Raw genomic sequence first — 16,523 nt, forward strand, 5'->3', positions numbered from 1 at the left:
TCTACCCATATAGATTCCACATCATCCAAGCTAATGTCTTTCCTAACTATTGCATTAATCTCCTCTTTAACCAGCAATGCTACCCCACCTCCTTTTCCTTTTATTCTATCCTTCCTGAATGTTGAATACCCCTGAATGTTGAGTTCCCAGCCCTGATCATCCTGGAGCCACGTCTCCGTAATCCCAATCACATCATATTTGTTAACATCTATTTGCACAATTAATTCATCCACCTTATTGCGGATACTCCTTGCATTAAGACACAAAGCCTTCAGGCTTGTTTTATTAACACCCTTTGTCCTTTTAGAATTTTGCTGTACAGTGGCCCTTTTTGTTCTTTGCCTTGGGTTTCTCTGCCCTACACTTTTCCTCATCTCCTTTCTGTCTTTTGCTTTTGGCTCCTTTTTGTTTCCCTCTGTCTCCCTGCATTGGTTCCCATCCCCCTGCCATATTAGTTTAAATCCTCCCCAACAGCACTAGCAAACACTCCCCCGAGGACATTGGTTCCAGTCCTGCCCAGGTGCAGACCGTCCGGTTTGTACTGGTCCCACCTCCCCCAGAACCGGTCCCAATGCCCCAGGAATTTGAATCCCTCCCTGCTGCACCACTGCTCAAGCCACGTATTCATCTGCGCTATCCTGCGATTCCTACTCTGACTATCACGTGGCACTGGTAGCAATCCCGAGATTACTACTTTTGAGGTCCTACTTTTTAATTTAGCTCCTAGCTCCTTAAATTCGTTTCGTAGGACCTCATCCCTTTTTTTGCCTATGTCGTTGGTACCAATGTGCACCACGACAACTGGCTATTCTCCCTCCCATTTCAGAATGTCCTGCACCCGCTCCGAGACATCCTTGACCCTTGCACCAGGGAGGCAACATACCATCCTGGAGTCTCGGTTGCGGCCGCAGAAACGCCTATCTATTCCCCTCACAATTGAATCCCCTATCACTATCGCTCTCCCACTCTTTTTCTTGCCCTCCTGTGCAGCAGAGCCAGCCACGGTGCCATGAACTTGGCTGCTGCTGCCCTCCCCTGATGAGTCATTCCCCTCAACAGTACCCAAAGCGGTGTATCTGTTTTGCAGGGGGATGACCGCAGGGGACCCCTGCACTACCTTCCTTGCTCTACTCTTCCTGCTGGTCTTCCATTCCCTATCTGGCTGTGGACCCTTTCCCTGCGGTAAGACCAACTCACTACACGTGATACTCACGTCATTCTCAGCATCGTGGATGCTCCAGAGTGAATCCACCCTCAGCTCCAATTCCGTAACGCGGACCGTCAGGAGCTGGAGGCGGATACACTTCCCACACACATAGTCGTCAGGGACACCGGAAGCGTCCCTGAGTTCCCACATGGTACAGGAGGAGCATAACACCCGACCGAGCTCTCCTGCCATGACTTAACCCTTAGATACACTTAAACTGGTAATAACAATGTTAAAAGTTACTGACCAATATAAGAAGAAAAAGAAAAACTACTCACCAATCACCAGCCAATCACTTACCCCCTAGGCTGTGACGTCACCTTTGTTTTTTTGCCTTCTCCCTGTAGCTGCACCGGTACGCCTCTCGCCGACCCCGGACTCGCGCTGCTCCGAGCTCCCGCCTCCTCGACTGACTGCTCGAACTGCTCGACTCCCGCTGGCCTTTATAGGCCTCTCGCCGACCCCGGACTCGCGCTGCTCCGAGCTCCCGCCTCCTCGACTGACTGCTCGAACTGCTCGACTCCCGCTGACCAGATCATCTGTTTTAGTGATGTTGGTTGAAGGAAAATATTGGCTAAGACACCAGAACTCCGCTTCTCTTCTTCAAAATCCTTTACATCCACTTGAGAGAGCAGTCGGGGCCTTGGTTTAACATCTCATTCAAAAGACAGCACCTCTGACAATGCAGCGCACCCTCAGTCTGAATTGGAGTGTCGGCCTGGATTATGTGCTTAAGTCTCTGGAGTGGGACTTGAACCCATGACATCGTAACTCAGAGACTGAGAGTGCTACCCACTGAGCCAAGACTAACACATAAAAGTCCTCATCAATTCAACGGATGCCACGAAAACGTTTTACAGTTAAACTGCAGCTGGAATTATCATCACAGGCAGTCCCCCGAATCGAGAATGACTTGCTTCCACGCCAAAAAGACCACAGGCGTTTCAATAATGTTCCAGGTCCCGAACTAAATCTAGAAGGGTAGAAGATGCCTGTGCATGGATTTTTTTAACGTATGGTGGCCCGTTGCACACCAGCCATCACACGGGCTTGACACCACACGGGCGAATGATACTTAAAAGGTTGACGGTGGATAGGCAATGGCAAACATTTAAAAGATCACATGGATGAACTTCAATTGTATATCCCTGCCTGGAGTAAAAATAAAACGGGGAAGGTGGCTCAACCGTGGCTAACAAGACAAATTAAGGATAGTGTTAAATCCAAGGAAGAGCCATATAAATTGTCGAGAAAAAGCAGCAAACCTGAGGACTGGGAGAAATTTAAAATTCAGCAGAGGAGGATTAAGGGCTTAATTAGGAAGGAGAAAATAGAGTATGAGAGGAAGCTTGCTGGGAACATAAAAACTGACTGTAAAAGCTTCTATAGATATGTGAAGAGAAAAAGATTAGTGAAGACAAACGTAGGTCTCTTGCAGTCAGAATCAGGTGAATTTATAATGGGGAACAAAGAAATGGTGGACCAGTTAAACTAATACTTTGGTTTTGTCTTCACTAAGGAAGACACAAATAACCTTCCGGAAATACTAGGGGACCGAGGGTCTAGCAAGGAGGAACTGAAGGAAATCCTTATTAGTCTGGAAATTGTGTTAGGGAAATTGATGGGATTGAAGGCCGATAAATTCCCGGGGCCTGATAGTCTGCACTCCAGAGTACTTAAAGAAGTGGCCCTAGAAATAGTGGATGCACTGGTGATCATTTTCCAACAGTCTTATTGACTCTGGATCAGTTCCTATGGACTGGAGGGTAGCTAATGTAACGCCACTTTTTAAAAAAGGAGGGAAGAGAGAAAACGGGGAATTATATACCGGTTAGCCTGACATCAGTAGTGGGGAAAATGTTGGAATCAATTATTAAAGATGAAATAGCAGCGCATTTGGAAAGCAGTGACAGGATCGGTCCAAGTCAGCATGGATTCATGAAAGGGAAATCATGCTTGACAAATCTTCCAGAATGTTTTGAGGATGTAACTAGTAGAGTGGACAAAGGAGAACCAGTGGATGTGGTGTATTTGGACTTTCAAAAGGCTTTTGACAAGGTCCCACACAAGAGATTGGTGTGCAAAATGAAAGCTCATAGTATTGGGGTAATGTACTGACGTGGATAGAACGGGTTGGCAGACAGGAAGCAGAGAGTCAGGATAAATGGGTCCTTCTCAGAATGGCAGGCAGTGACTAGTGTGGTGCCGCAGGGCTCAGTGCTGGGATCCCAGCTATTTACAATATACATTAATGATTTAGATGAAGGAATTGAGTGTAATATCTCCAAGTTTGCAGATAACACTAAGCTGGGTGGTGGTGTGAGCTATAAGGAGAATGCTAAGAGGCTGAAGCGTGACTTGGACAGGTTAAGTGAGTGGGCAAATGCATTGTAGATGCAGTATAATGTGGATAAATGTGAGGTTATCCACTTTGGTGGCAAAAACAAGGGGGCAGAATATTATCTGAATGGCGGCAGATTAGGAAAAGAGGAAGAGCAGCGAGACCTGGGTGTCATGGTACATCAGTCATTGAAAGTTGGCATGCAGGTACAGCAGGCAGTGAAGAAGGCAAATGGCATGTTGGCCTTCATAGCTAGGGGATTTGAGTATAGGAGCAGGGAGGTCTTAATGCAGTTGTACAGGGCCTTGGTGAGGCCTCACCTGGAATATTATGTTCAGTTTTGGTCTCCTTATCTGAGGAAGGACGTTCTTGCTATTGAGGGAGTGCAGCGAAGGTTGACCATATTGATTCCCGGGATGGCAGGACTGACATACGAGGAGAGACTGGATTGACTGGGCCTGTATTCACTCGTGTTTAGAAGAATGAAATGGGATCTCATAGAAACACATAAAATTCTGACGGGACTGGACAGGTTAGATGCAGGAAGAATGTTCCCGATGTTGGGGAAATCCAGAACTCGGGGTCACAGTCTAAGGCTAAGTGGTAGGCCATTTAAGACCGAGATGAGGAGAAACTTTTTCACTCAGAGAGTTGTTAACCTGTGGAATTCTCTACCGCAGATACAAGTTTGTTAGATATATTCAAGAGGGAGTTAGATAGGGCCGTGACTGCTAAAGGGATCAAGGGGTATGGAGAGAAAGCAGGAAAGGGCTACTGAGGTGAATGATCAGCCATGATCTTATTGAATGGCGGTGCAGGCCCGAAGGGTGGAATGGCCTACTCCTGCACCTATGTGCAGGAGTAGTCCATGTTTCTATGACAGAGCTAGGTCTTGGTCCAGTGGCAAGGGTAATCCAAGACGACTGGAGACCAGCTCTGCTGCATGGACCTAGTGCGCACACATATCGCAGTGTGGGCTGGCCCATGCTGCCCCTGGGCCCTCGCTTCTTCTGAGCCCCGAACTCACACCTCTCCTGGGTCCCGATCACGTCCCTCTACAATCTCTCGCTGCTCCTTCGCCTTCCTGGAATTAAACTGAACTGCTGTCAACTTATTGTTCAGCATTCAAAACTTCATTGCAATACTTTACACCTGAATACATAGCCCAGTTTGGATCACCATGAAGCCAAAAATGCTTTTCATCCACAGAGGTTGTGTGGTGTACCTGCCTGTAGGTGATTGCTGACAATAATTTTTATCTCTTTGCAATATGTAGTAATTACCTGCTATTTCAGCTTCCATCTCCGCTTTGTCCCGTAGCAGCTGTACATGTTTCTGCCGGGCTTGTTTATACAACTCTCGCTGCTCGTCCTTCTCCAGTTGCAGTTCTTTGATCCGCTTTTGCAGCGACATTAAAGCCGGATTGGTGAAGACCAGTCCAAGCACAAGATCATTTGGCATGTCTCCATTGACAATGTACTCCACCTGCCGTGACAAGAGAGACCATGCAGTATTCTTCGATTGTTGACAGACTCTGGGACAAACACCAACTCACAGTGGATACAATATTTGGATTATTGGGATGTATCGACAATGGGAGTAAATCCTTCCCTAAATCCCTGCATCTCTCCACCTCACTCTCTTCTTTTAAGACCCACCTTTTTGACAACCCCTCTTAATGGGCTCAATTTCCCCCAGTGATTCGCGCCATTTTTTTTTGAGCAGGCTGCTTTTTTTGGCCTAAGTTGAAAAACCACAGTTTCCCCAATCAATTTTCACCAGCGTAACTCAGTTAGTTACGATTTTTTTGGTCAGTTTTTTTTTCAGCCAAAGGGGGCGTAACCAGCCGCCTACGCCAATGCCCACTTCTATTTTGATGGAGTTGTTGACATCTGGGTATGTGGCAAGCTGTTGCACAAATAGGGAAGTTTGGCCAGCTGGGAGTTACTCCATTTCTGATTAGGCCAGCGTATGTGGTCTCTGCTGAAAAACCTTCCCTACAGTTCGGCGCAGGTAAGAAAATCGGCGCAGGTAAGGAAATCGGCACAGCAGCTGCCCGGACACACTAGAAGAATTGAAAAACACAAAGCAGCAACTTACCTCCAACCCCGCCCGAAGGCTGTCCGGTCCCATTCTCGGTCCCCGGTTCACTCACACACACAGAACGAAAATACTTTGGGGAAAATTGAGCCCAATATCTCCTTCTTTAGCTTGCCTATGTTTAACGATACAGTGTAAGTTGTATACTTGCTCAAGCAGTGTGACGCAGCCCAACGGCACGGTGTGAAAACGGTTTGCCCAGTACTCCCATATCCATTCCCCTCGTTGTCCTGATCCTCACTTGCCCAAGACGACTACACAAACATTAAACGGGTGTGCTATTAATGTGCTTCAAAAATATGCAGCCAGTATCAAAATATAAACCAGTGCATGAGGTTTTGCTGCCTTTCGTTTGGGGTGGAACTTGTTTGCAATGAGTGGGTTTTGAAATTAAGTTTTATTGCCAAGTAACTTAAATTGCTCCTTTTACCTGGTGGAGCTTCAGAGAAACGACCACATACAGCTCATTCAGCTTCCGCTGCTTCTCTCGTTGCAATACTTCCAGGTCTTGCTTCGCTGACTTTACAGTCCCTTCGATAATTTTCACCTGTGATAATGGTGCAATTACATTGTTATCTGATCCAATAGGAACATGATGCCCGCTGACAACGGAGATGATTTGAGCTGAATAATATTAATGGCAGTAGTGTTCTGACTGGAGCTTGACTGAGCAGCACTGGCCAGTTCTGAAAGTTTCCAATAGAATCGAAACTTCAAATCTAAAACTTTGATTTTCACGATTTTTGTGTGGGGCAATTCTGGATTTATTCCAGTCTCAAGTGTGCCCAGGCCTCCCTCACCAAATAGGTTGATAGTTGACTGGATGATAGTTCGCTTAACCTATCCAAATCTCTTTGCAGCCTCTCTGTGTCCTCTACACAACCCGTTTTCCCACTAATCTTTGTGTCATCTGCAAATTTTGTTACACTACACTCTGTCCCCTCTTCCAGGTCATCTATGTATATTGCAAACAGTTACGGTGCTGGGAGGGCCGCACCTGGAGTACTGCGTGCAGTTTTGGTCACCTTACTTAAGGAAGGATATACTGGCTTTGGAGGGGGTACAGAAACAATTCACTAGACTGATTCCGGAGATGAGGGGGTTACCTTATGATGATAGATTGAGTAGACTGGGTCTTTACTCGTTGGAGTTCAGAAGGATGAGGGGTGATCTTATAGAAACATTTAAAATAATGAAAGGAATAGACAAGATAGAGGCGGAGAGGTTGTTTCCACTGGTTGGGGAGACTAGAACTAGGGGGCACAGCCTCAAAATACGGGGGTAGCCAATTTAAAACCGAGTTGAGAAGGAATTTCTTCTCCCAGAGGGTTGTGAATCTGTGGAATTCTCTGCCCAAGGAAGCAGTTGAGGCTAGCTCATTGAATGTATTCAAGTCACAGATAGATAGATTTTTAACCAATAAGGTAATTAAGGGTTACGGGGAGCGGGCGGGTAAGTGGAGCTGAGTCCACGGCCAGATCAGCCATGATCTTATTGAATGGCGGAGCAGGCTCGAGGGGCTAGATGGCCTACTGCTGTTCCTAATTCTTATGTTCTTATGTTCTTATGGAAGTTAGGAGAAGTGACCAAAAGCTTGGTTGAAAGGGTGAGTTTCAAGGAAGGTCTTCAATGACAAATAAGTGTAGAGGTGCACAGACAATCTCTGAATGGAGTTATGTGGATGAAAGTGCAACACTGCGCAGACTGATGCTACACGTTACCAGGGTGGGTCATTTAATGGTTTACTGCTAATTGATACCAAATGGGTGGGGAGGGTACCTGAAGTAGAGGTGAAGCTGGCTTATTTTATCGGTTATTTACAAATGATGCTGGAAGTGAGAATGTGGGTGTATGAGAGGAGGAAATGAAACAGTTCTTTGAGATGACTGTAGGAAAGGAATTGATGCTGAAAAGAGGAGCAGAACTCCGTGTGGATCAGTCACTGGGCCCTGATGCAGTAACCCAGGCTGATGATGGGAGGCAGAGAGGAGACAGAGGCTCTGGTCACAAACTTCAATCCTCCTTAAATACGGAAACTTTGATGTGGGATTGGAGAGTAACCGACGTGACACCTTTGTTCAAGGAGAGAGGGAAGGATAAACTATAGCCCAGTTAGTATAACTTCAGTTGCGGCCAAACTCTTCAGGATTAATTTTAACTCCCAGTTGGTTTCCTGCTTGCTCACAGCAGCACGAGGCTAGGCCTCTTTACTATGGAGAGGAGTGGCTGACGTCTTGGCGGAAATTAAGCGGCACATGGCTGCCCACTGCAGGTGTGAGGAAGAGGTTTCTGCCCAGGGGGGGGGGGGGCAGGTGGAAATAGGGAGGGAGCAAGGGAGGCCTAAACTTTCCTTATGGGGCCCGGAGGATCGCTCCTAATGCTCTTCGACCCACAAAGGAAAGTAAAATATGTCATGTCCTAATTCTCTTCCGACTTGCTTCAGCCAAGCAAGGAGGCCGCAGAAGCCTCGGTTAAAATGCTGTTGGGCTCTGATTGACATCATCAGGTTCAATTAGCATATTTAAAGCAGGATTCCGCTGGCTTCAGTCAGGTGCCGGAGCACAATTAGCATATTTAGAAACATAGAAAATAGGAGCAGTGGTAGGCCATTCAACCCTTCGAGTCTGCACCAACATTCAATATGATCATGACTGATCCTCTATCTCAACACCATATTCCCGCTTTTTGTGTCTAGAAAGCTATCTATCTCCCTCTTAAATATATTCAGTGACTTGGCCTCCACAGCCTTCTGTGGTAGAGAATTCCACAGGTTCACCACCCTCTGAGTGAAAGGATTTCTCCTCATTTCAGTCCTAAATTTCCTACCCCTTATCCTGAGACTGTGACCGCTTGCTCTAGACTTCCCAGCCAGGGAAAACATCCTCCCCGCATCCAGTCTATCCAACACAGTCAGAATTTTATACGTTTCAATGAGATCCCCTCTCATTATTCTAAACTCTAGGGAATACAGGCCTAGTCGACCCAATCTCTCCTCATACGACAGTCCTGCCATCCCAGGAATCAATCTCGCGAACCTTCGCTGCACTCCCTCTATGGCAAGTATATCCTTTCTTAGGTAAGGAGACCAAAACTGCACACAATAGTGCGTCTCACCAAGGCCCTGTATAACTGTAGTAAGACAGCCTTGCTCCTGTACTCAAATCCTCTTGCAATGAAGGCCAACATACCATTTGCCTTCCTAACTGCTTGCTGCACCTGCATGTTTGCTTTCAATGACTGGTGTACAAGGACGCACATCTGTACAACGATAGTTCCCAAGCCATCACCATTTAAATAATACTGTGTCCTTATGTTTTTCCTACCAAAGTGGATAACTTCACATTTATCCACGTTATACTACATCTGCCATGTGTTTGCCCACTCTTTGCCACATTTAAAGCAGGACTCCGCTGGCTTCAATCAGGTGCCTTTGTCAACTGCTCTGACAATGCTGAATCCAATCAACTCTCTGGCAGGTAACTGTGAACAATAGTGCAAATCCCTGTGCAACTCCACCAGTGATCTTTACCCCATGGAGAAGATTTTCCGTTTGTCACCAGTAAATGCTCCCTTCCCATCCTGTGCAGTGCCATTGTAATTTACTCAGTTTTATTCCATTGCTACTTGACTAAACAAATGCTTTGCATTCTTGTTATTGAAAAGTAAAGTTGCTTTAGACAAAGTTAGAATTTTCTTTTGTATACTAGAAAAACTCAAGTGACAAACCTTTTTAGCAATCACATCATATTCTTTCTTTATTAGATCCACTAATTTTTTCTCTTCAGCCAAGGCCTCCTCAATATCCAGTCGCTTTTCTCGAAGTTGAAGGGTGTTTTCAAATAGAGCTGGGTCACAAGCTGTGTCAATAAGACAGGTGAGAGATTTTACACAATTTTTCTCTCTTTAACCAATTTCAGAAGGATGATTCTATGATAGCAAACTGCCTCTGTGAAGCAGGTTCGTCATTGAAACAGTTTTAGAGCACGTAGAAAGGCCCTTCGGCCCACTGTGTCTGTACTGACTCTTTGCTGGAGCAATCCCAAACTAATCACATTGCCCCACTTTCTGCCCACAGCCTTTAATCAATTTAAAGCTAACCCCACTGCCTTGCTCTCTGCCCATAGCCCTGTACCAATCTAGCACTAATCCCACTGCCCCACTCCCTCCCCATAGCCCTATATCAATTCAAAACCAATCCCACTGCCCCGCTCTCTCCCCATAGCCCTGTATCAATTTAAAAATAATCCCACTGCCCCGCTCTCTCCCCATAGCCCTGTATCAATTTAAAAATAATCCCACTGCCCCGCGCTCTCCCCATAGCCCTGTATCAATTCAAAACCAATCCCACTGCCCCGCTCTCTCCCCATAGCTCTGTATCAATTTAAAAATAATCCCACTGCCCCGCGCTCTCCCCATAGCCCTGTATCAATCCAAAACTGATCCCACTGCCCTGTGTGGGAGCGAGTGTCCATATTACCTGAATACCTCGCTGATTCATTCTGCGCAGACTGTGAGTTAAAAGTTCAAGCAGCTTTCTGATGAGCATAGGTTATAAATTGGGTATGAGATCAAACCAGAGGATGTCTCCACAGGAAAGGAGATGCTAGAAGGTGTGAGAGTCATTCAGCCATATTCGAATGTATCAATTTGGTCACCTGTGTTATAGTAATAAAATGCATGGCAAGAGTCGATTGTGGCAAAAAAGCAATTTCATGAGGTTGAGTGGCTGGTTGTTTAGTTTACATTGTCATTCTGTCAGTATTTGTATGCACCGTGATTTATTGATATTATGCATAGAATACAGAGATCAAAGAACTGAGTTTGTATGAGAGATGTGAGTGAACACTTTTAGCAGCACACACTGGAACCGAAGAGTGTGTCTCAGGAACTTCATATTGGTTTTCTTTGGGAGTCTCGTGTCGGGCTTGTGGATAATGTAGCCCGCCCAACGGAGCTAATCGAGTGGTCAGTGCTTCGATGCTGGGGATGTTGTCCTGAGCCATAACACTGACGTTGGTGCATCTATCCTCCCAGTGGATTTGCAGGATCTTGCGGAGGCATCACTAGTGGTATTCGTAACTCCTACACGGCAAGCGAGTCTCAGGTGGGCAGAGGAGACATTTCAAGGACACCCTCAAAGCCTCCTTGATAAAGTGCAACATCCCCACCGGCACCTGGGAATTCCTGGCCCAAGACCGACCTAAGTGGAGGAAGAGCATCCGGGAGGGCACTGAGCACCTTGAGTCTCATCGCTGAGAGCATGCAGAAATCAAGCGCAGACAGCGGAAAGAGCGTCCGGCAAGCCCAACAAGATTTCCATCAACCGGCGGGAGCAATGCAGGACAGGCGAGAGCTGTGCCATGCTGCAGTCGCTCAATGCCTACGAAGGGCTTGCAGTGGCCTTGGTGGGGCCAGAAAGCCGTTCAGTCACAACCAGTGGTGTGGCCAAATCCACCCGAGAGTCACGTGAGTAATGAGAACTGTGCATTGTGCAATGTGTGAATCAATAGTAAATATTTGTTACGCGGGTAATCCTATGCAATGCTACTTTAATTTGAGATATAATTGAGTTATACTATTGAGATGTACTATTGATCTTCAAATGAGGTCATGTTAGGCTTGATGACCGCTTGTGCATATGGGCTAATGGTAATGTTTTGAGTTCTTAATTGAGATGAATTGATTTGCATTGTTAAATGTTGTTTATAACTTCCATTTGTCTTTCAAAGGTCAACAAGTACTGATGGAGTCAACGGACATGTCCACTGACCAATCGGGACGCTCTCAGGAGGAAGAGCCAGAGGAGGAGCCAGTGCAGACTCCTGCTGCTGCTATGCGAGATGATGAGGATGAGGATGACGAGGACGAGGACGAGGACGAGGACGAGGACATTTTTTTTGTGGGAGGGAGGCGGGGAACAACCTGCGGCCATCTCTTTTGAGACAGATGAGGCACCGGGACCAAGCGGTGTGCAGGTGGTGACGCCAAGGCGCGTGACATTGCAGATGCTGACCCCACGGTGGTCCGGTCAGCGTGAAAAGCACTTGCCTGCCACGGAGGACCAGACGGAGAGCTTACTTTCCCTGTGCAGGGAGGCGGTCGCGATCAGTCGCGACCTTATTCAGGGGTTCGCGGGTTTCTCAAACAATTGGAGCCAGTTCTCCACATCCTGGAGCGAGTTCTGCTCGCGCTTCTCCAGCTGGTCTTCTGAGCAGTCACAGACTGCTCAGGAGACGTTGGAGGCGATCAGGGAGCAGACAGCCGCAACAAATGCCCTACGGCACGTGTTGCTGGCTGGACACGGCGCTGCACCCCAAGGTGTCATGTCAGCTCACAGTGAGACCCCAAGCACACAAGCGAGTACGGAGGACACAGTTCCTCCTGACTCAGAAGTAGAGCCCGAGGCTTCTGCTTCCGCTCCGTTACCTCCACCACGGCAGGAAGTCTTGCCGTCCCACTCTGCACGACGTCTTGGTGTCGGTCTGCAAAAACCAAAACGGGCGGGTGGGGTGCGAACACGGGGTGGGACAGGATCTGGAGGGAAACGTGGCTGCAGGTAGGGAGGAGGAGTGCTTCTCAATAGTTTACTTGTTTTAAAATGTTCACCTGTTATTATCACTTTATTATTCTCTTGTTATTGTTACTTAATTAGCCACTTGTATTCAATAGTTAAATGTTTACTTGTTATCATTACTTAACTGTTCACTTTCCATTCTTTCTGAAATGGTCACTTGTTATCATGACTGAGATGGCCACTTGTTCTTTAAAATGTTCAATTTCTTCTTCTAACGTTTTGGGGATTTTGAGGGAAGGGTGCGGGGGTTGGGGGGTTGGAGGGAGGGTGTTGTTTATTAGTTCTTAAAAAAAAATTTGTTTCTGAATAAATAAAAAAATTTCTACAACTTTTGTACCTTCTCTCTTACTTACATAAGTTTTACAATGTACAGTTTTTCATGCATATTTGTTTGTTTATTCTGTTTCCCCACGGAAATGAAACTTTTGTTTAAACGTAACTGTATTTGAACATTTGAATATCAACAATAATAGTTCATGCGAAGCATTCATTAATGAGCTGCTGACGCAAAAGCTTAGCGGCCGTGTAACTGCCACTGGCTACTGGTCTTCGGGAAAGGTGTGGTGGTACTGGTGCTAGATCACCATGCTGATTAAGCTCTCCTATGTCCTCGCCCGCGTCCTCTCCTGCCTGTTCCAACAATATCATGAAATAACTTCACTATGTAAAAGCTATTTACTAAATAATTCCAATATATGAGATCTATTTAGCATAAATAAGTTGATAATACCTATTTATATTCCCTGTCCCAAATTTCTGAGTACAATTTGCTTCAATTTTACTCTCTAAATAACTCAACTAATTCTTCACCCTTCCTCAGAAGCTAAAAATGGTGTCCGTTTCCCTCTCTATGGCCCTGAAAAAGCAACTATTTTTGAGCACTCTTTTGGGCCTTGCATCGGCCCAGCGAAGTGCATGCTTAGGTGCCGAAACTTGGGATGGGCCTTGTGTGGGCGATCATCTCGGCGATCAAAGTAGAAACTTGGGGGCCTATTTTTATGGTGATATTTTAGGCCTAGTTTCCACTTTTTGCTCAAAATGGGCGATAGAGGTCCATTTTGGGCGATAGATGGGCCTTAGATGGACGATGTGAAGTGGAAAGTCTAGCCCACAAAGCCTGAACATAATTTTTTTGTGAAATTAACATTGATTAGATGAATTGATGAGTTGCTGTTCAAGCACTCAGGAAGGGAAATGTATCTGAAATTTACGGGGCGAATCAACTTTTAGGTCTAGTCTATGTGATTCCATTTAAACTGTGCTAACAAAGAGGTTTTTGGGGGGAAGGCTTTTGTGTTAAAGATAACTAACATCCCTCATCATGCAGACTGAATTGCTCTCTGGAATTGCAATATTTTAAGGAATTAGTAGGTTTATTAAGAAGTTATATGGTAATAATCACATTGCATTGGATGGTAAAGTTTCCCCAGGGCTCCTGAATGAGATTAAATGATAATAAATGGGAATTTTTCTAAAACCATTTTTGTAGGTGATTATGATTGAATTTCAGGAACTCAGGAAAAGCTGTGGGAGTGAATCCCTGAGTAACATAAAACACACAGGCATGATTCATGAAAGGATTTTCAATTTGGTATTGAGGTACGTTATATTGAAAGTCATGAACGTGTAGGTGGGAGTCATTAATTGAAAGGTTTCTCTTGGAGATATTTGTGTATTTGCCTCAACAATGAAGAAAATGTATTTGATAGCCTGGCCACTACCTTAGACATTGGGACCATGCAGGGAGAGATGAGAAGGGCACCTCCAATCCTTTGATAAGATAACTGAAATGCCCAGGAATGGCTTGTATCTGATGTCAAGTGTGGTATGATATTGGGATACCGGTGTGTGTGCAAATGTAACATGTTGCGCATGAGGCAACTAGCATGAGGAAATGCATGGTGAAGATGCACTGAAGAACGTGCTCAGTTTTTTGACAACAGCGCAGCGTGAAATGGTTAATGTGGCTCAGGAGAGTGAGACAATTTTTATTCAAGGCACTGATATACCTACGCCATAGCGATACTGATTTTAATGAAATAATACAGAATTAAACGTATTGGTACCTCTCAGAGGGACTGGAATTAAAATAAGAGGGACATAGGATTTGGTCTTCTAAAATTTAGGGTGGAGATCAAAATGAAATTGGGATGACAGAAAGCTAGTGGGAAATGATATTTAGCAAGAATATCCCTAAAATGGATAATGGTAAGGAGAGCTGGAAAAATCTTTTAATTGTGTGATTACTTGATATTCCAGTTCATTGTAGCATTATAGAGATGATGCCTGGCAAGAAAGCCAAAGAGAAAAATTGGGGAATGTGGGAGCGAGATTTCGTATTACTCGAATACCTCGCTGATTCGCTCTGCGCAGACTGAGATCAACACTTGCTGCGATAAAAGTTCAAGAAGCTTTATGATAAGCATGGGTTGCAAATTGGGTAACAGCAGAGGATGTCTCCACAGGAAAGAAGATGCTAGAAGGTTTTTATAGTCATTCACCCATATGCGAATGTGTGTTTTAGTAGTAAAATGCATGGCAAGAGTTAATTGAGCAAAAAAGTAATTTCAGGAGGTTGAGTGGTTGGTTGTTTAGTTTACATTACAATTGTCAGTATTTGTATGTACCTTTGATGTACCATGATTTATTGATAGTAGGCTTAGAATATAGAGATCAAAGAACTGAGTTTGTATAAGGGATGTGAGTGAATACTTTTAGCAGCTCACACTGGAATCGAAGTGTGTGTCTCAGGATCTTCATATTGGTTTTGTGTAGTATGAACGTGAAGACCTGATCCTGCCATTACTACAACGGAGTATGTGTGCAATCAGACATTTAAAGCAACAAAACAAAAACGTGCAAGAAAGCAGTCCAACCACTCTCTGCCCATAGCCCTGTATCAATCCCAAACTACTCCCACTGCCCCGCTCTCTGCACATAGCCCTGTATCAATTCCAACCTAATCCCACTGCTCCACTCTCTGCCCATAGCCCTGTATCAATCCCAAACTAATCCCACTGCCCCACTCTCTCCCCATAGCCCTGTATCAATTCCAACCTAATCCCACTGCTCCACTCTCTGCCCATAGCCCTGTATCAATCCCAAACTAATCCCACTGCCCCACTCTCTCCCCATAGCCCTGTATCAATCCCAAACTACTCCCACTGCCCCGCTCTCTGCACCTAGCCCTGTATCAATTCCAACCTAATCCCACTGCTCCACTCTCTGCCCATAGCCCTGTATCAATCCCAAACTAATCCCACTGCCTCACTCTCTCCCCATAGCCCTGTATTGATCAAAACTAACCCCACTGCCCTGCTCTCTGACCATAGCCCTGTATCAATCCTACTGCCCCACTCTCTACCCATAGCCCCGTATCAATCCAATCTTCAAATCTTTATCTAGTTTTCCCTTAAAAGAAGCAATGGTCTCCACTTCCTGTTGTAAAGCATTCCATGTTCCAACAACTCTCTCTAAGTAGATCTTTCCTAACCCCTCTCCTCACTCACTCTATGGCAATTTAAAATTGGTGACCCCTCATCACTGACTTCCAAATAGAGGAAATAGTCATTCACTGTAGCAAAATCCTTTATCATTATAAAAACCTTGATTAAATCTCCTCTCAGCCTTCTCTGAGTATCTGGGACTATTTCCACTGGAGCAGGGATGAGCAATAAATGCTGAACAAATAAAAAACATCTCAAGTCTCTCCTCATAACTATAGTTTCCTATCTGACATCATCCTGGTAAATCTACACTATACACTATGACTTCAATGTCCTTTCTATAATGCAAGGTCCAAATCCTCACACACGCTCCAACTGTGACCTAACCAGTGATTGGTGGAAATATCAAGAGTAATTACTTCTTTACTCTTGTACTCAAAGTGCTGTTGGCCTATTTTCTGTTTCTGCTTATGTAACAATTAAAGTCGATAGTCTTGCATGTATCAGCAGCCACTTCCACTCCATTCCCTTGTGTGTACGATGCCACTGGGCTAATCCCCTCTTATTTTAAATCAAGGCAATTACAAAATGATTACAATAATCCACTGAATTGTCTTTTAACTTGAAGCCCACTGCTTCTTCCAAAAGGCTGAGCTTGGATTTGATATTTCTGCTGTGACTCTGAATTTGGATTGTGCAGTGTGAGCATGTGCAGTGTGCTTCATTTCTCAGAAGGCATTAATATCGTTCAGTCAGCTGTACTGGTGGATATTTTTCATCAGCTTCTAGCAGTTTTAAGCCAGCTTTCATTAAAGTCACTTGAAGACCAAGCAAAATTATGAATTTCAAAATTGA

General features: G+C 45.2%; 1 protein-coding gene across 1 annotated transcript in view; it reads right to left on the reverse strand.

Moving 5' to 3' along the window:
* The window catches only part of LOC139275611 (cilia- and flagella-associated protein 44), a 292,909-nt gene that overhangs the window by 33,596 nt on the left and 242,790 nt on the right, over positions 1-16,523 (reverse strand). Inside the window, exons 29-31 of the mRNA XM_070892782.1 lie at positions 9,375-9,505; positions 6,079-6,195; positions 4,832-5,033 (exon numbers count right to left, since the gene is read on the reverse strand). Coding sequence (XP_070748883.1) covers positions 4,832-5,033; positions 6,079-6,195; positions 9,375-9,505 — 450 coding nt within the window. The remainder of the gene's footprint in view (positions 1-4,831; positions 5,034-6,078; positions 6,196-9,374; positions 9,506-16,523) is intronic.

This window comes from Pristiophorus japonicus, chromosome 11 (genome assembly GCF_044704955.1).
Source record: "Pristiophorus japonicus isolate sPriJap1 chromosome 11, sPriJap1.hap1, whole genome shotgun sequence".
In the NCBI taxonomy this organism is placed as follows: domain Eukaryota; kingdom Metazoa; phylum Chordata; class Chondrichthyes; family Pristiophoridae; genus Pristiophorus; species Pristiophorus japonicus.